The 20,500-nt window shown below is 46.5% G+C and overlaps 1 protein-coding gene across 1 annotated transcript in view; it reads right to left on the bottom strand.

The window, feature by feature from the left end:
* The window catches only part of LOC118570606, a 173,289-nt gene that overhangs the window by 141,000 nt on the left and 11,789 nt on the right, over positions 1-20,500 (bottom strand). The window contains 6 exon segments of the mRNA XM_036169266.1: positions 935-1,076; positions 2,202-2,396; positions 3,761-3,874; positions 11,295-11,405; positions 11,632-11,704; positions 15,526-15,686. Coding sequence (XP_036025159.1) covers positions 935-1,076; positions 2,202-2,396; positions 3,761-3,874; positions 11,295-11,405; positions 11,632-11,704; positions 15,526-15,662 — 772 coding nt within the window. The 5' untranslated portion in view covers positions 15,663-15,686.

Genomic DNA, 20,500 nt, shown 5'->3' with positions numbered 1-20,500 from the left:
GGGGGAGGCCCCAGCCCATGGTGGGTGATGCCATCCCTGGGCTGGTGGTCCTGGGTTCTATAAGAAAGCAGACTGAGCAAGCCATGAGCAGCAAGCCAGTAAGCAGCACTCCTCCATGGCTCCTGCATCAGCTACTGCCCCCGGGTTCCAGCCCTGCTTGAGTTCCTGCCCTGACTTCTTCCAATGATGGACTGTGATCTGGAAGTGTACGCCAAATAAACCCTTTGCTTCCCAACTTGCTTTTGGGTCACGGTGTTTTGTCGAAGCAATAGGAACCCCAACTCAGACAGTGGGGCAACCCTGTCTGTGGTTCTGTGGTGAGTGAATTATGCCAGTGACAAGTTAATCAGAGCCTCTGCTTGCTTTTCCTGGCTAACTCACAGTAAACTTCTTGAAGAAATCAAGTCGCCCCCCCCCCCCACACACACACACTAGGGTCGGCTGCCTGTCTAGGTGGTGATCCTGGGATATTCTGTATATAATGGTGTGTCACTCAAGTGTCCTCACAGCAGAAACCTGATCAGGCTTCTCAGTTCTCTGCAATGTAAAGTAAGAGTAGAGAGACTGGGAAACTGATTCTGATGTAAATTATCTGGCAATTGTGTAATACTAAACCTGACCTACCAGGGTCTTGGAGATCATTTCGTCTGAAAGGATTAATATGGGAATGAGTAAACTGAGGCCCAAGGAAGTAACTTGCAGGACTATGTAAGGCCATGACAGAAAGCAGCCTAGAGGGTGCTGGTTCTAAAGATGGAGACAGACATGTCTACAGCCACTGTCTTCCATCAGGGATTATTAATATTAAATTACACTTATTATGAAGATTTTTGGCATATAGGAAATGTTCTGGAATATCATAGGACAAAAGAGGCCCTGCACAAAACCACAGCCCTCCTTTCTCCATTCCACCCTAAAAGGACCAAATTCTTACCTGAAATGCTGGCATCCGTAGGAGCAGGAGATCCAGAGTTAAGGTCACCAACACAGGCTTTTTCTTGTTCCTCACTGGATTCAGAGCATCGGTTATGAGCCAGACTCTGCAGCACTCTGGAGATGGGCAAGCATTGGAGAGCCTACAGAGACAGCCCACAGCACACATGTCAGCCTGGTGTTCACAGACACCGCAGCCTTCCGTGTGACCGAGAAAGGAGGGAGACTGGGTGGGACCTTAGAAACAAACCTACAGTGACAGAGGGCGGAGCTGGGTGGTTCTGAAGTATTCCCCCTCCAGCCAGACCAACCATGGTCATGCACATGGGTGGGAAAGGTGCTGTGTGGGTGCTCAGGGTGTGAAGAGAAAGGAGTCAGATTTAAGGGGTGGATTCAGATTTGGGAGCACGTGTTCGTGCTATATCATATGACTGTGGAGAGAAAGAAGTATTGCCCACCGTGGCTGGGTGGCTTTGAAGAGGGGATGTAGTTGGGTGACCACCAGGTTTCAGGAAATGAGATCAAGTTACTTTCCTGATCCTCTCACCTGACTTAGGGGCTCTCCCTTGTAACCTTTTCACCCCATTACCCCATCGCTCCCCTGCCCCTGGCCCTGGCAGTGTTGGCAGTTGAACTCCTGGCCCTGCTCAGGCTATCCTGAATCTTCTCCCACTGAGCTGCTGCAGCTACCTTACTATTTATTAGTCATTACTTTCTGAGACAAGTGTTTACTGTGGACAAGGCTAACCCCCCACTCACGGTGGAGCTCAGGTTGGCCTCAGAATCAAGGCTCTCCTGATACGTCAGCCAGGGGCTGGGATGAGGCAGCATGGCCACGTCCAGCCCTGTTCTTTCTTATTCCAGCATATTGTAATAGAAACTTCCTTACCCTCTTCCCCCCAGCCCAGGACCCTGTTAACTTTTCAGCAAAGGACAGGTCTTTGCTGTGTGGGCCTCGGGCAAGTATCCTGACATATGATTTCCTCATTAAATACTGACAAGCAGGAGAGTGTGTCCAACTCATGAAGAACATGAGTGAGTCCTAAGAAACCAATGGAGCACCAAGTGGGTATAAACCAGGATGTGAGAGGGACCTCTGAAGGAGCCTGTGTTTGGTGAGGGTGTTTTCCCAGACTCCAGCAGCCTGTCATTTTCTTGTCTTTTGTAGGTAGAGCATGGAGCAGTGAACATCCCCAACTAGATGGTGTAAGACACTGAGCTCCCCCTTCCCCCGAGGGCCTAGACTAGCACGCTGTGGTCCGTACTACCTGCAGGTAGTGATGGATGGTCCTGAGCGAGTACAGGTGGCACACTAACCACCTGGTGTAAATCGTCAGGTCTTCCGGTGTCACGAGGGTGGGAGGATTGCTTTTTCCTGTAAGGAAGTTGTCTCTCGCAGTTGACAGTCTGTCCGCCCTCTGAACTGCATCATTGAACTCCTGCATGATGTAGTCGACTTGTTTCTGTTTGAAGGAGATACAGACAGACCATGGGCTGTTGGCAAGCCACACTCTCTGCAATGCTGTCTGGGGGTTGAATAAGGGGCTTTTGGAGCTGGGCGGTGGTGGCACATGCCTGTAATCCCAGCACTCGGGAGGCAGAGGCAGGTGTATCTATGTGAGTTCAAAGCCAGCCTGGTCTACAAAGTGAGTTCCAGGACAGCCTTCAAAGCTACAGAGAAACCCTGTCTCAAAAAAAAGGGGGGGAGGGCTTTTGGAATCCCCAAGTTCTTCAACAGTTTGGGTTTGGATGATAGATGGTCATACTCTCCCAACTCTGAGGGATAGCAAGTTGAGCAGAAAGTTGTTTGGTAGCAGGAGTCTGCCTCTGAGCTTCCGGCCCTGGGTCTACGGGGACAAATGCATGTCCTCTATGGAAAAATTACGTCAGAGCTCATGTTTCAAAGTAGGAATCTTTTGGGCATGGTGGCACACACTTTTAACCCCAGAATTTGAGAACCAAAGGCCAATGGATCTTTGTGATCCAACCTGGACTACACAGTGAGTTCCAAGACAGCCTGGGCTACGTAGTGAGCCCTTGTCTCAACAACAAAAGGAAGAATCTTTGTCTTCTGCTACCTAAGGTATGAACACATGTCTTCTTGCGGCAGAACACATGAGAAGGCAGACCCATTAGTTCCTTTCTTGTCCTTAGGAAGGCAGGCTGACACGTGTGGTTCCTCATTTGGTGTGTCTGTAGTTGTGGAAGCTTGATACCACATTCTCCCACAAAGGGACCTTGAGAGCTTGTGTGCAGGTGCTAGGTGGGGAGCAAAGGCACTTGGACATCTTTGAGCAAATACTGGTCTAACACAGTCCTCTTCAACCCTGCAAGTGGCTTCAGGGGACAATCATGGGGCTGTGAGGAGAAGGACATCAGAACCACCCCCACCAATTAATGGGGTGACAGATGCTTGCTGCCCATGCTGTTTCATGGAGAAAATGTGTATATATATAGCAACTGGAGATGGTTCAGTTATTAAACATGCTTGCTGCCCTTTCAGGGGACCCGAGTTGGGTTTCCAGCACCCTCACCAGGCAGCTCACAGCCACCTGTAACTCCAGTTTTAGGAGAGATCTGATGCCCTCTTCTGGTCTCTATGAGCACTGCATTCATGCAGAGTAGCGCCCCCCCCCCCCCCAATTTAAAATAAAAATCAAGTCTTTAAAAAACACATGTAGGGGTTGGGGATTTAGCTCAGTAGTAGAGCGCTTGCCTAGCAAGTGCAAGGCCTGGGGTTCGATCCTCAGCTCAAACAAAACAAAACAACAACAACATCAACAAAAACACATGTAGAGAGCCCACAGGCCTGCTCTCCGCGTCCTACCTTGTAAAGAGGGAGGAGCTCATCCATGGTCTGGCTGGTCTGGCAGAGTCGCTTCCACCTCAGCATGTGCAAATGTTTACACTGGACCAGGTGTGTAATTCTCTCTGTGTAATACTTTCCCAACAACAAAAATAAGAAATAAGAAGATACCAGGATATGATTACAGGACAAAGCCTCAATTGAGTCCAAGAACACTAACAATAGGTAAACCAATATCTGGTTGCTGTGAAAACATTTTTTCCCCTACAGCAGCACCATCAAATGAAGTCTGGCTCAAGTTCATTCAAACGTGAAGCAAGATGAAGAGGATGCATCTAAATCTCTGGTCTCCCGCTGCTGCTGCTGCTGCTGCTGCTGCTGCGTCTAAATCTCTGGGCTGCTGCTGGGTCGGCTGATCATAAGCTCCTCCATCAGTTACTGATGAATTAGGATATCAGAGGGTGTAACGTCAAGCTGAAATTTGGGGTTAAAGAACTGAAATTATGGGCGGGAGAAACAGCCCAATCAGTGAAATGCTTTTTACATGCAAGTACAAAAGCCTGAGTTTCATCTCCAGAACCCATGTTTTTAAAAAAAGGAAAAGAAAAAGCCAGTTGTGGCTGTACTCAGAATGCTGAAGAGGCCGAGACAGGCAGCTCTCTGGGGCTCACTGGCCACTCAACTTCCCTACTTGGCAAACTCCTAGTGAGAAATCCTGTCTCAAAAGAAGAAGGTGAACAACACCCGAGGAATGAGGTTTTCCTCTGAGAAACACACAAGCACACGCATGTACCCATGCATCCATGTGGACACACACACATACCAAAAACTATGAGTCAAAAGTACATTACAAGTAAGATTAATGGGCCAGGGAGGTGGCTCTTTGGGTAAGGGAACTTGTTTTGCAATCCTGATGACCCGAGTTTGATCCCAGAGACCCCTGCAAAGGTGGGAGGCAGGAAGTAACTCCACAAGTGTCCACTAACCTCCACATGTGCACCATGGCACGTCCTACACACATATGTCATGCACAAACACAGTACGACTGTAGCTTATAAAATCAGACCAAAAAACCTTGCTTACAACTAAAAATAGTTAAATGCAGTGACCCATTTCTATAACCCTAGCATTCAAGAGACTGAGGCAGGAGGATTCAGGCCAGTCATGCAGATATCTTTCTGAAAAGTTAATTTCTGTATTTTCTTTCTGGTACTAAAACTCACACTGTCTGTGAAGAAACGAATCCTGTCAGATTCTTTCCTCACAAGCAGCAAATTGGACAGAATACATGAGGCAACCGTTTTCCAACCCTGAACTTCATAGTGCCATGGAGAAGAGAACCACATCGCCATGGTTCCCAGGAGGAGAGCCTCACTCCTGCTTCTGAGGCCCGGGAAGCAGAGGAGAACCCTGAGCATGGAAGGGATCTCTCTGAGTTAAGGAGAGCGAAACTGAAACGTGAGGAGCACAGCCAGGGAGACTGTAGTCTGCAGCCCCGAGAGGAGGAAGCCATGCAGAGAAACTGGTCCGCTGTTGAGTGTCTAGCCGGGCACACAGCAGGTTAAACGCCAGGAGGGCTGTGCAGACAGTAACCGACTGGGACCTCCACCCGGCAACCCTAGAGTTCTTACAGGGCTGCAGGATGGTCAAGTTCAACCACCAGTGTGAAGGCTCTACCATTTAATCCCAGCATTCTGGAGGCAGAGGCAGGTGGGTCTCTGTGAGTTCGAGGCCAGCCTGGTCTACAGAGTGAGATCCAGAACAACCAGAGCAGTTATACAGAGAAACTCTGTCTCAAAAAACAAAATATATTTATATGGTACCCAATAGTGAAATTTTGCTTATTTTTTAGCATTCATTTATAAATTATCAGACATGAAAAGGAACAATTAAAAAACGACCTATGGACAGAAGAAATATTAGTGATGAGAACCCAAGAGCTGACAGAGGTAACAAAATTAACAAGCAGAAACCTTTAAAGGTATTTCACAGTATGCTCAGCATGTTCAAAGACTGAAAGCCAAATGTGAACATAGCCAGGAGAGATTTGGGAAGTCTAAAAACAAACACATATTTGAAACCAAAACTTGAATGGACTAGATTAGAAGTCGAGCAGACACAGCATGAGAAAAGTTGGTACACTTGGAGACATAGCAATGGGAACTCCTCCACACAACAAAGCACCAACAGGAAACAAGGATGAAACCCAAAGGGGCCCCATTTGGGTCCTTATGAGGCAATGTGAAATGCTTTAATGGACGTGCGGTTGAAGTGGCGTCAAGAGGGTACAGGCAGAATAGGTTTCGGTGTTGGGGGTCGAACCCAGGATGTGTGCATGCTAAGCACACCATCTATCACTGAGCTACACTCCCAGAACCCAGGAAACTACAGTTAAAGAAATAGTGCCTAAGCCGGGCGGTGGTGGCGCACGCCTGTAATCCCAGCACTCGGGAGGCAGAGGCAGGCGGATCTCTGTGAGTTCGAGGCCAGCCTGGTCTACAGAGCTTAAACATTTTCAAAAAGTAACGAAATTTCATGCTGGTTGTCCAGGGTCGTGCAACACACATGGGGTTGGGCCAGCTAGAGACTTTACTGAACAAAAACTAACAAACAGCAAGAGGTGTTTAGGAAGCAGCAAAGAAGACCAAAGGTAAAGGCAAGTTTACCGCCGAGAAGGGCGGGAATACAAAATGGGGAGGAGGGAGAATGGACACAAGAAAGAGGAAAAGCATGGGAAGAATTCAAGAAAAACAAGAAATGAAGAGATGAAGGAAGAGGGCATGTGCAGAGGAAAAGTGAAGAAAACAGATAAAATATGACCAAGATATCACTCAGTGGAAAGGAGAAACCGTCGCACTTCCTCAGAAGCCTGGGGATCAGTGACATCGGGCAGGAGAGGTGCTTCACAGATAAACCCAGCTGCAGACCACCAACCAAAGGCTCTCAGGAGGCCTCCAGTCAAGTTCTGAGAAAGCTGTCCGGACAGAGGAGAGTAGCTGCCCAGATGTTACGGTCCAGTGCACATGCAGCAGATGTGTGGTTTCCACTGCAGGAGCCAAACTGAAGAACCCCGTCTATCAGTGGGTGCCTGTGTGTGAAAACACCAACCATCCCCCCCACTCCCACACTACCCCATCTATCAGTGGGCACCTGTGTGAAGACCCCCTCTCCCATCTATCAGTGGGTGCCTGTGTGAAGACCCCCCTCCCGTCTATCAGTGGGTGCCTGCGTGAAGACCCCCCTCCCATCTATCAGTGGGTGCCTGTGTGAAGACCCCCCTCCCATCTATCAGTGGGTGCCTGTGTGAAGACCCCCCTCCCGTCTATCAGTGGGTGCCTGCGTGCTCTCTCACCTGTGCTTGGCTGACACTAGGAAAGACATTTTGAAGCAAGGAAAGAGAAGACACTCTCAAGCTCCCAGTCTAAGAAGTGATTTACATTTCCTCCCAGGGTTTCACTAAGAAGATCTCTCACTGCTCTCAGAACAGTTAAAACAGTACAAGGCCGGAGAGATGGCTCAGTGGTGAAGACGTGCCCTGTGAAGTCGAGCGACCTGAGTTTGGTCCCCAGGACGGGTTTCTGCCATCACTGTGGAAATGAGAAGCCTGGACCTGGACCAAGGCACACACTGAGAGCTGGGAGAAGTTAGAGGTTTCTCTCTAATGAGATCATAGTTCAGCAAAACAACTACCTTTCCAGAATCTTCTATAACCCCTCGAAGGAGACTCGGAGTGCCAGAGTACCCAGGTGGTTTCAGAACTAATTGCCCATTTGAGGATCATACTTTAAAACCTTTGAAGCTTTATTTGATGTTTTGATTTTGAGCCTTAGCCTTTAAAAGCTGAGTGATCCCTCTGGCCCGAAAGTTTTTAAAGTCTTAACAGATTTTGTTAATGTGTATGAATGTTTTGACTGAATTACGTCTGTGCACCATGTGCATGCAATGCCCTCTGGAGGCCAGAAGAGGGCGTCAGATCCCCCTAGGAACTGGAGTTTCTGATCGGTTCTGAGCTCTCCTGTGGCTTCTGGAATTGAACCTAGGTTCTCTACAAAAGTGGTAAATGCATTAACCACGGAGTCATTTCTCTAGCCCCTAAAATGTTTAAAGTCTTCATGCCATTGAAAGAACTTACTAAAAAGATCTTCCTTATAAGTCAGAAATCAGACTACAGACTCGGTCATCTGGATCGGCCTCCAAGGACTGTAAACTGCCCAATTTTGAGCATATTTTACTGTGACTTAACAACATAGAATGGAGTGAAAAGATGATTCATGAGCTAAACCGTCGCGGGTGACCGATGTGACTGCCACAGTGTCGCCTGGGGAGGTTCTGGCTCCACCGCAGTGGCCGCTGTCTGCTCTGAATAGAAACAAGGAACACTGGTGTCCATGTTCCAAGGCCTGGGCCCTAACCCAGCAACTACATTTATCACCAACATGACTGCTATGACTAGGAACTTAAGGGTCCCCCCAACACTTGTGGGTTGAAAGCTCAGTCCCCAAAACAACAATGTTCAGAGGTGGGCCTTAGGCAAGTAAATGGGTCAGGGGCTCAGACCCCATCAATGAGTTCATCCATTCACAAATTAGCGGCTTGGAGGGGAGGGTCTTTGTTATAAAAAGTGAACTCTCTGCTTCCTGGCAACCAGGAGGTGAGCAGCTTTCTGCTGCTCCATCTTCCAGCCACCACGCCACAGGCTCAGAAACAATGCAGCCATGTGTGAACAGAAGTTGCTTGGAAATGAAAAAGAAAATTCTACTTTACACTGAACCTTCCATATAGTTTTCTTTTCTTTTTTTTTTTGTTTATTTTTATTTTATGCACATTGGTGTTTTGCCTGCATGTATGTATGTCTGTGTGTGTCTAATCTCCTGGAGCTAGAGTTTCAGACAGTTATGAGCTGCCATGTGGGTGCTGGATTGAACCTGGGTCCTCTGGAAGAGCAGCCAGTGCTCTTAGCCACTGAGCCATCTCTCCAGTCCCCCACCCCACCCCCACCCCCACTTGGTTTTCTAACTCACTAGAACTTCAGTGACTGTGGAGAATTGGAAAGTTGCAGGTCCAAAGCCTAACTACAACCTATCTCTGACAATCTCTAGCTTCTTTAGTAGCCATTTCTTATGTCTAACATGGCATCTTTGTGTCCGTTAGGTAAATCCTTTGGAATGTGTGAACAGGGCATTAGCTTCCATCAACCACAAGGCTAGGAATCCACCACGTAGCATCTGGGGCCTGTAGCTGAAACTCCCCTGATTTATTGTAATCTGTCTACCTGAGGCTCCACCAGTGTATTGAGTAGTGCCTGGATCTGTGACTTTTCTCTGTTACGTTACTCTAGAAACTTTTGATGCCTTTACCGTGTTGGAACATGGAATCTGAGACAACCTGAATCTGTGCTCCTGGCCAGGATCAGGCACATCTGGCTCCAAAACCATTTCTCATTCCCTTTGAGGTGAGTGTTGTGATTTTACACAAATGAACCTGGAGCAAAGCCTTTGATAGCAAGCCAAGAGAAATCTTTCCTCATTGGAAAAAAAAATAAGTGCACAATCCAACAAGTTAAGTAGAACTCCAAGTAAGAGGAAAACCAAGAAAACTTGTGTGTGTGTAATATATATATGTATATGTATATGTATTTATAATGTATATATATATATATATATACACATGTGTATATATATGTGTGGATGGATGGATATATATACCACTATACATACTAATATATATATATATATATATATATATATATATAGAGAGAGAGAGAGAGAGAGAGAGAGAGAGAGAGACAGAGAGACAGAGAGAGAGAGAGAGAGAGAGAGAGAAGCAGCTTTAAAATAACAAAAGATAAAAATTGTCAGTCCAAAATTCTATACCAAGCAAAAATAGCCTTATAAAATGAAAGGACAATAATTTTTATAAAATAGCAACACTGTGACAGCCTGTCCCTGGCAGATGTAAACTACATGTGATATTAAAGGAAACTTCACAGACAGACAATAAGGAATATAGTATGGAAATTCAGACTGTTCTAGAACTTTTTTTGGCCTTGTCACTGTTGACAATTGGGACTGCATAATTCTTAGTTGCAGGAGGCTGTTCTGTGCATTAGTATGTTCAACGTCATCCTTAACCTCTGGCAACTAAACATGAGATGCTACCAACTGTATGTGCTTACTGCCTCCCAGATTTTGACACCAAAACCACCTCCAGACACTGTCATGTGACATGTAGGGGACACATATCTCTTACCCTGGCTGTCTCTCTCTCCATGAGAATCACCGGTACACAAGCGTGAACACCAGGATGTACATATACAGGACACACAAGAGTGAACACCAGGATATACATATACAGGACACACAAGCATGAACACCAGGATGTACATACACAGGACACACAAGAGTGAACACCAGGATGTACATACACAGGACACACAAGAGTGAACACCAGGATGTACATACACAGGACACACAAGAGTGAACACCAGGATGTACATACACAGGACACACAAGATGAACACCAGGATGTACATACACAGGACACACAAGAGTGAACACCAGGATGTGCATATACAGGACACACAAGCGTGAACACCAGGAAAAAGGAAGGAAGGGTGGAAGGCCAGGAGGCAGGGAAGGAAGCTGAGAGGAAGGGAGGAGGAAGAAGGGAGGAAGAGGAGCAGGCAGGGAGGAGGGAGGGGGAAAGGGGGCACAGAGGAAGGGGAAGATGGGAGGAAGAAAGGAAGACAATTCTAAGGAGCGAACATTCTGAATGAACAACATTTTAACTTGTGAATAGAATCTCGTTATCTCCTGTGATTAAGGCTACCTTCTTACTAAAGCACTATATTTATGCATAAGGGCAAACAACTCAGAACACGGAGCTACATTAAGTGATGTAACAGAAGTAAGGAACAAACCGTTAAATTTTGAAATAGTACATGATTATGCTAAACTGAGGAGCTATATAAAAAGTTTCATTATCCTGCCATCTAAACTTAGTGATTCTCCTATATCTTATTTGATCATTATTATCGAGTGCATATAAACAGTTTTAAATTAATATTACAAGATGTAATAATTCCTTATGCAAAAAGAAACATTTCACACTAGAGCAATACTTTACTCGGTGGCCATCTACATTGTTTTGCCTTTCTCCCTCCCTCCCTTCCTCCCTCCCTCCACTCGCACTTTCTCACTTTGATTATAACTTTGCAGCAATCTTGATGGAAAACTATTTTCCTACTTTGAGTTATTTTGTTAAGAGAGCGTTTCGGAACTGCCTCCCAGGCCTCTAGAAGGTGGAGGTTGTCTTTTTCCTTGCATGGTGACCCTGCCCAGGCAGTAGTCAGACCCTTGTCAACGGCTCAACCCAACAACTTTAAGCTGAACTTGGCCATGCAAACGCAATGGTCTCCCATAAAGGAAGTATTTACACCAAGGCTGCAAAAGGCCCACGTCCAGAACACCTGCTCACAGGATCTGCCGAAAAGCCAGCTTGCTCACACATTTCCAGAGCGCTCCGCGAGTGTTCACAGATTGCAGGTGACCCTTACCTGCAGCAGAAGCAGAGGGAGATTTTCCGGCGTGTACTCTCTCCTTAGGCAGCTCTCTAGCTCCCTCTGCAGGACATCTGCCTGAATAACAAGGGGCTTGGACTCCGCCACCTAAACCCAAACAATGAGTTTCAAACTTCCTCAGTCTATCAAATGTGACAAAATCAGATCTCCCCCAGGATACAGTGATTTACACTTTTCCAGCAGAGAGCAGCATGTGGAGGCTGTTTTGTCCAATAACATCAGCCGTTTGCAAAAAATAAACTTTTCTTGAGAATAGTTCCCTGACTGGTGAAATCGAATGTGTTGTCCCGAAGCCACACACGCCCCTACTCACCCGGAGCGTTTCCTTCAGAGCCACTTCCCGTTCACGTCTAAAGTAAGCGACATCCTTTGGTACTTGAACGGAGCTGTGGGAAGGTTTGGACAACAGAAGCCGAGGTTATGGAAAGCTGTGATAATCAAGATGATGACCCTGTAACTCTTTCAGTTGGGGCTGTCTGAAGGCCACATTCTTCTATCTTGGTCAGAACCTTTTCTGATATTCGTGATCTCTGCTAACCCTTCCCCTGGTAAATTCCTTTCTTCTCACAGCCTCCCCTGCCTTTGGTTTATCTCTGTTTCCTACTCCAGAGTGCATGGAGGGATGCATGGGCAGTCCTGTGTCTGACAGTCAGTGTGCCTATCAAACTTTGCTGTTTCTCCTTAGTTGACACAGAAAACTGGTACCTTGTCACTGAAACAAAATGTTTTTATGTTCCCACTGAACTACCAGAGGGTAGAAGCAACCCATAAATATCAAATGGGAAATATTTCAGAATTTTTTTAAGATTTATTTATTATGTATATAGTATTCTGCCTGCATGTGTCCCTGCAGGCCAGAAGAGGGCACCAGATCTCATTATAGGTGGTTGTGAGCCACCATGTGGGTGCTGGGAATTGAACTCAGGACCTCTGGAAGAGCAGTCGGTGCTCTTAACTACTGAGCCATCTCTCCAGCCCCAGAATTGTTTTTTAACCAAGCTTTCTGCCTCAGGGCCATGGCTGGTCCCTAGGAAACATGTAGCAGTCATGAAGAAGCTGTTCAAGGCCCAGGGAGTCCTTTGCTCAGCCTGACAGCAAGCTGAGGGACCCCAGGAAGGGGTGGGGTTGGGGCGGGAGTTCAATAGACATGGCAAGGAATGCAGGAGAATAGCATCCCAAAGCAGATCCCACACTTGCAAGATCGGATTTTGCAGCCTGTGGCAAAGGAGCCACAGTGCAGAGTTCAGACACGTGCGAGGAAGCCAGAGGGATGGGTAGAGGCCGAAAACTCGGGTTGACATTGTTCATTTGGTCCCAAGAGTCCTCAGATACTATCGTAAAATATACTGTTGATGTGTTCCCTTGTGGAAGAGTAGTCCTGTTAGATATTAGGTGACTGGGGATGTAGCTCAGTGGCTAGAGCACTTGTCTTGCATGGGCAAGGCCCTGGGTTCAATCTCCATTACTAAGGGAAGGGAACAGAAGGAAAGGAAATAAAATTGAAACAAGACAGAAAATAAAAGATTAGCATGATCACCAGACAAGGGTGGCCCAAATGGACAAGACTCTGGGCCATGGACGCCTAAGCACCCACCTGGACACTTGGTATTAGGTTTTTGAAGCTGGAGATAATCCATCTCTTACCTCTTACCCTGTATTTTTACTTTGATGAAAGTGGGGGTGGGGAGAGAGGGAGAGAGGGAGAGAGGGAGAGAGAGAGAGAGAGAGAGAGAGAGAGAGAGAGAGAGAGAAACTCTGGAAAGATCTTGGGAGTGAAAGCAGCCATCAGTCACAAGTATACTGTGTTTCCTGAAGCTTCGTGGACCTGGAGACACAGTGACCCACTGAGAGGCTCAGTGTTGACAGGCAGGTACAGAAGGCTTCCCTTGCTCCTTGTCTTCCATCCTGAGCATCCTGGGAGCCCGGGCATCATGGGCTTGGCTGCCCAACTCTCTAAAGTTATGTCATCTTCTCAGTCAGCCTCAAAGCACCCAGGAGTGACCTAAAAGAGGTCTGATGGGATAGTCCTTTGTACACTGTGTGAAGATGTGTCTGTCCTTCCTCACCTGCCTAAGGAACCTTCTGATTGGTTTAATAAAGAACTGAACAGCCAATGGCTAGGCAGGAAAGACTAGGCGGGACTTCCAGGGAGAGATAGGAACTCTGGGAAAGAATCAGATTTGCTAGAGATTCACCAGCCATATTCAGAGGAAGTGGGATGTATGGTACTGAGGAGAGGGAACAAGCCACGTGACAGAGTGTAGATGAACACCAACAGGTTAATTTAAGTCTTAAGAGCTAGTTGGGAACAAACCTAAGCTAAGGCCAAGCTTTCATAATTAATAAAAAGTCTCTATGTTGTCATTTGGGAGCTGGTGGTCCAAAGAAAGACTGGTTATGGAGGCCACTGAGCATAAGTGACCAACGCACAATGAGATGTTCATCAATTCAGTGAACATTGGGAATGTATGTGCTCCTTATTCAGCGGGCATCATGAACTCTTACAAGGTCCAGGGCTTAGAGTATTAAATGAGGAAAAGAACACAAAAACTTAAAAAGAAAATTTAAAGAAAAGAAAGAAGGAGGAGGAGGAAGAGAAGAAGAAGGAGGAGGAGGAGAAGGAGGAGGAGAAGGAGAAGGAGAAGGAGAAAGAGAAGGAGAAGAGGAAGGAGGAGGAGGAGGAGGAGGAGGAGGAGGAGGAGGAGGAGGAGGAGGAGGCTGGGGAGATGGTAATGTAGACAAAGCACCTGCCATACAAATGTGAGGACCTGACCTGATCCTTCACACAGACCCAGTGGTACATGTCTGCATATCCCAGTGCTCTTTGTGGTGAGATGGGAGATGGAGACAGGAAAATTCCCAGAAGCCAGCAGGGGCAGTCAATTGGGCATACATGGCAGCAGCTGAGAGGCCCATCTCCAAAAGGTAGACATTGAGGACTGACTCTGGAGGGTTCTCTAGCTTCCAGCCTGCACTCACACACACACACTCACACACAACACATAGAGATTAAAAGAAATAATAAAGAAAAGAAAGATAATTTTCAGCTAAGTAATAAAAAAGATGCTAAAGTGATTTATTGGGAGTGGATATTTATTTCCTTAGAAATACACCTAGAAAACAGCTAACATGCATCTTTTAGAGTTTAGATTCTTCCAGACATTACAGTGTAGGGTGGTTTGTGGCCACAGGGAAATGTGGGGATGCAGGATTTTTCTGTCACTCTGCTCTCAAAGTTTCTAAAAATCTCTGTTACATGACACACTGAGGAGTCACTTGTCTGATGTAAAAGGTACAATATCAACACTTGACCTCTGGAAATTTCATAGTCTTTAAAATAGCGTATGTTTGTCATGTGATCCTCATAATTTTATGAGGTAGGAGAGGTGCTTTGGCCTCATTTGCAATTAAAAGTCTAAGAGCAACAATGACCTGCCTGGTCCTGTCATGGCTCACCCGACTGCTCCATCCTTGATCTGTCTCAGACACCAAGGGAAACATGTGGAGAACATGTTCTTTCTTTCCGAGACAGGGTTTCTCTGTGTAGCCTTGGCTGCCCTGGAACTCGCTCTGTAGACCAGGCTGGAGAGATCTGCCTGCCTCTGCCTTCTGAGTGCTAGGATTAAAAACCACCACTGCCCAGCTTGGAGTACCTGTTCTCAGGAACCAGCTTTGGGGTGAAGTAGAAACTCAGACTATTACTGTTTCTATCCCCCTGGCCATCCACATCACACTCCCTCAAACCAATGGGCATCTCATGCTAATCGAAATGGTCGTGAAGGTTCTAGGCCAAAAGACTCAATGACCCTCTTCTCCTCTAAAGCATCTTGATGGCCATCATCAGCAGGCACCGCCCACAAAAGGGCTCCCGCCAGAACATTGTTTCCCAGGACGCACCACCAAACCTGCAACTGTAATATCAGCTTTGAAGAGTCTTATCAAAATTAAGGTCATATTCAATGTTATTAGGTGAAACGAGACTTTTCATTTATATAGTCGCTTCTGGGAGTTAGGAAAATAGCAAATATTTTCCCACTTCATTAGATAAGATTTGCTTCAATCTGCCTTGACTGTTCCTAGAACAGGTTGGAAAAGGGCTCATCCTCCACGGTTGCACCGTGCTGAGCACCCAGACCTCATCCTATCTCGGCTGCTAAGCACTGAGCATGTAGGATGGGAGTGGGGGATAAGGTCACAGAAGCCCCACCTGAAGGTCCAGTTAGCTGTTCCCAGAAGGAGCTCCTGCTCTTCCAGATCTGCCTTCAGTTCGCTTAGCTTTCCAGCCAGTTCCTTCTCCAACAGCTGTATCCTTTCTGTGGAGGAGAGCTTAAACACACCATCCATGGTTTCTTGTGCCACTCCGAATCCCTGGAAAAAAAGACCATGAAGCTTAGGCGGCACTCTCTCAGTAAGCCTGATCGGGTCGTCGGGGGGCTTTAACCCGCTCCCCATAGTCAGGCCAGCGTGGTCGGAAGGTGCGACTGTTTAAATTGTACATATGTATGTACAGATGATGTGTGGGGATGGGTGTGTGTCCACAACAAATGTGTAACAATCAGAGATGACTTTATGGAGTGATTTTTCTTTCCTTGTACCCTTTACACGGGTCCCAGGGATAGGACTCAGGTGGCCAGGCTGGGCAGCAAGCATTGTGACTCCTGACCCATCTCAACAGTCCTCAACCTCACTTTTGCAATGAAAAGATTGGCCGGATAAGATGTGATCTCTGATGCAATTACTGCTTGGTGGACAGTAGGGAAAAGTAGGTTAGAGTCACCGCTGGCCTGCATCGTTGCTCAGCTAGGCTGATCTTCAAGAATGTCCGCTCCAGCTCTGATTTCAGAGTTGATTAATGAGACATGTGCTCCCTGTCCCACTTGTGTGGGCTCCACAAAGATGTGTGGGGATTGCACACTAAACATTGTGAATGACTTTTAACCCCGCTCCAGCCCAGACACAGGGTGTCTGCGGCCTCTCTCCTCCAGCCTGGGGTATTTCTCCACAAGCATTTTTGAAGGCGGGAGCTTCTGGGTCTGGAAAATGTCCCAGGAATGAAGAATCTCAGCTTGATCGTGACCCTTGTACATTTGGGCTTGGAAAAAAATTACACTCATTCAATAAAATGTGTTTTCTTAATTTTGCCTGCCTCCAATGGACATTCCAATTTTACCATTGAGTAAAAATCTCTGAGGATTTCCCATCCCACCCTTATCTACCAAATGCAACATAATTGTTTGCTAAGCCTTTAGTGTTAATAATTAAATATTCAAGTTGATAATGTGATCCATTAGTCCTGGACCCACACGTTGCAGGGGTTCGGTGATAGCGTTCTGGCTGCCTATACCTGTTCTGGACACAGGAGTGATGTCACATTATAGAGACTGAAAATATTTCAGCTGTCCTCTCGCTTTTGACATTTGTCTTTACTTTTTTTTTTTTTTTTTTTTTTTCCAGTTTTTCAAGACAGAGTTTCTCTGTGTAGCTTTGCTCCTTTCCTGGAACTCACTTTGTAGACCAGGCTGGTCTCGAACTCACTGAGATCTGCCTGCTACTGCCTCCCGAGTGCAGGGATTAAAGGTGTGCGCCACCATGCTCAGCTCCCTTTTGACATTTGAAAGTTCCTGCTTCCTTCATTCTTTCTTTCGTCTTTCCTCACTCCTCCCCCTCCCCCCACGCACTTTCAGACAGGATCTTCCTCTGTAGCCCAGGCTGGCCTCAAACTCTCCATCCTTCACAGGGCTGGTGCCTAGCTGGGCTATATTTCTGGATTCCTTTCATATATATTTTCTCAAGCCAATCTGTTATCATTTCAACAAATAATTAAGCTTTGGGGGTGTTTTGTGCAGAGCCTTTCTTGGGGAGCCTACTTATTCTTTTTATAAATATTAAAAGTGGAATAGTGTCTATTTCAGACTGGATTGTGGACCTGCTGAGTCATACGTTTACCATGTTTGGCACACGGCTGGAGCCTAATAAAATGCACTGTTATTGTTCTCAGCCAAGTCAAATGTTCCTCTGGAAAAGATTTGCCAGTTGGCAGCATCCTTTCCAGTAGGGCAAACAGGTCAGCAGCTGCCCTGACAGCTACATTCCAGCTGCAGCAGAGAGAGCCCTGGGAAGGCTGGTCCTGCTCCCACAGGCCAGGCATCCTGCTTGCACTTCCTGCTTAGTTCCAGCACTTTGCAGCTCTGAAAGGAGGACATTTAATCCTGGGTTGTGCACTGTCTTCGTGGTCCAGTCCAGTATTCAGAAAATTGGCATCAAGCGAAGCTTGCCTGAAATGGATTCGGCTCAGAGGAAGCCATAGCTGATGAGCGCTTGTCCTTGTTTTTGTTTGTTTGTTTTTGTTTTTCAAGACAGGGTTTCTCAGTGTAGTTTTGGTTCCTGTCCTGGATCTCATTCTATAGACCAGGCTGGCCTCAAACCCACAGAGCTCTGCCTGGCTCTGCTGGGATTAAAGGCGTGCACCACCACTGCCTGGCACTTGTGCCTAGCTTTAAACAGACTCAGACAAACAGCTGTGTGTTTTTGAGGGGGGAGAAAGAGAATGGCTAACTCACATGCAGCACCCACTGTGTGTCAGGTGGGGGGAGGGAGAGAATGGGTAACTCGTATACAGCACCCACTGTGTGTCAGGCGAGCAGTGGGACCTCACTGAGTTTCACATGAGTTCCTTCAGCAGCATTCTGCTGTGCCGTGTGGTTTGGATCTGAAATGTATCCCCACATTCATGTGTTGAAAGCTTGGTCTCTCTCCCACCAGGAGGCAGTGGGAACTTGAGGAGGAGGAGGAAGGTCTACTTGGAGGAAGTAGGCCATTGCACGATGTGTCCTGGCAGGATGTACTGGGAGAGTGCTCAGGTCCTCTCTGTTTCCCAGCTGCCCTTGGGCCCCACCACCACTCTGCCTCCCCATAGGCCCACAGCAACGGGCTGTGCAACCAGGATTATAAACCTCTGAAACCATGAACCAAGACATACTTCCTCCCTAAGAGCTGATTATCTCAACCTTGCCCCAGTGATGGACGGCTGATAGACGGGCTGTTTAGGATTTCTGCATTCATAGTCACTGGTGGAACTGGCCTGGAGTTTTGACCTAAAGGTTTTGTTAGATTCTGAGATCTGAACCACGCTGGCTTCCTGAAACAAGTCATCAAGTGTTCTCTAGATTCTAATGACAAAACGTATGGCTTGTTTTATTTCCTCATTAACTTTTCAGGAAAATCCACTTTAAAACATTTTAACCTTAAGTTTTCTTTATAGGAAGGGTTTCAATTGTAGATTTGTTTATTTTTGTGGGATTTATTTATGTTTATTTATTTTTACTTTATACATATGGGGGTTCTGCCTGCCTGCAGGTATATATGTGTACTAAATGCATGCAGTGCCCAAGGAGGCTAGGAAAGTGCATTAAATTCCTGGAACTGGAGTTATAGACAGTCGTGAGCCATCATGTGGGTACTGGGAATTGAAATCTGGTCCTTTGGAAGAGCACTCAGTAGTCTTGACCACTGAGCCATTGTTTCAGCACCTCCAGATTTAGTTTCTTAAAAGCTACGTTTGAGCCAGACAGTGGTGGCACACGTCTTTAATACCAGCACTCAGGAGGCACATCCAAGTGGATCTCTGTGAGTTCGAGGCCAGCCTGGTCTACAGAGCAATCTCCAGGACAGGCACCAAAACTACCAGAGAAATTCTGTCTGGCAAAACAAAAAACAAAACAAAAAAAGAAAAAAAGAAAAAGCTACATATGAAGGCTGGTGAGCCGGCTCAGCAGGTAAAGGCACTGTGTAAGTCTGATGACCTGAATTTCAATCCCCAGATGCCATGACAGATATAAAGAACCAACTCCTGGAAGTTGTTCTCTGCCTCATGTGTTGTCACACACACACACACACACACACACACACACACACACCATGCATACACACAAACACAATAATAATATAAAATAAAAATATTAAAAAGATACTACATATGTGATAACTCACATTGCCTATTTTACTTTGTGCCTATTTTAAGAAGCTTTCTTACAGACCACTTCATACCTGAAACACATAAGTAGACACATTTTGAAGGCTATGCATATTTTGAACAATTTAGTGGAGATATAATTTCCACTGCATACAATTGCTCCCATGTAGGATGTTCAGTCAATGGTCTTAGTGTCTGCAGGGTCTTACAGCCGTTACCACGACCGACCTCAGAGTTTCTCACCCCCCACCCAGAAGCACAGTGCTCTAATTAATCTCCATTGTTCTCTAAGCCATTCCCTCTCAGCAGAAGGCATCCACTGACCCCACTTCTGTCGCCAACATCATTTGCCCATTCTGGCTATTTCATATAAAGGAAACAATACCATACATGGTCCTTTGTGGTTGGCTTCTTTGATTTAGCATGATGATTTTAAGACTCATCCATGTTATAGCATGTACTGACATGTGACTCCTTTGCTTTTGAGACAAGGCCTTGCTATACAGTTCAGGTTGGACTTGACCTTTCCATCCTCCTGCCTCAACCTCCCAGTGCTGAGATGACAGCATGAGCGGCGTCATTCCTTCACAACGTCCGAGTAGCATTCCATCCTACGGCTCCATAGCATTCACCGGCTCACCGGCTGATGGCTCAGGAGCTCTTTCCACTCCGGGCTATATGAACACTGGTCTGACAGATCAGGTATTTGTGTACAAAGGTTTTCCCTCCTCCGGGGTACATACATATGCAGGAGTGGAGTTGCTGGGTCAAATGTTAACTGTTTGAACTTTGTGAGCAACTACCAGATGTTTTCCAAAGTAGCAGCATGATTGTATACACTTCCATAAGAGGCAAGGGTCCAGTTTCTCTAGCCGTGCCGAAACTTGTTACTTTTGGCTTAAGCTACCACAGTTCAGTGTTGACCCCCTCCTCCTCCCCTTTTTCTTCTTCTTGTGAGCTGTAAGTGTTCCTTTTTAGAAATTCCTGAGTAGGAGTCTTGTGTATCCCAGGCTAGCCTCAAAATCCCCGTGTAGCAGAGGTTAGCTAGCCTTAAATTCCCGATCTTCCTGCCTTCACCTCCCTCCCAAGTTTGGGGATTATAGATTTGGGTCACCATAACCAGCCTGCATTCTTCATACCTCCCATATATGTGCCATTTATCAGATATACCTGACAACTATTTCCTCCATCCCACGGGCCATTTTTCATT

The sequence above is a fragment of the Onychomys torridus genome, chromosome 19, assembly GCF_903995425.1.
Source record: "Onychomys torridus chromosome 19, mOncTor1.1, whole genome shotgun sequence".
Lineage (NCBI taxonomy): Eukaryota > Metazoa > Chordata > Mammalia > Rodentia > Cricetidae > Onychomys > Onychomys torridus.
The sequence above is the reverse complement of the archived record's forward strand: the minus strand, read 5'-3'. Positions and strand labels throughout refer to the sequence as shown.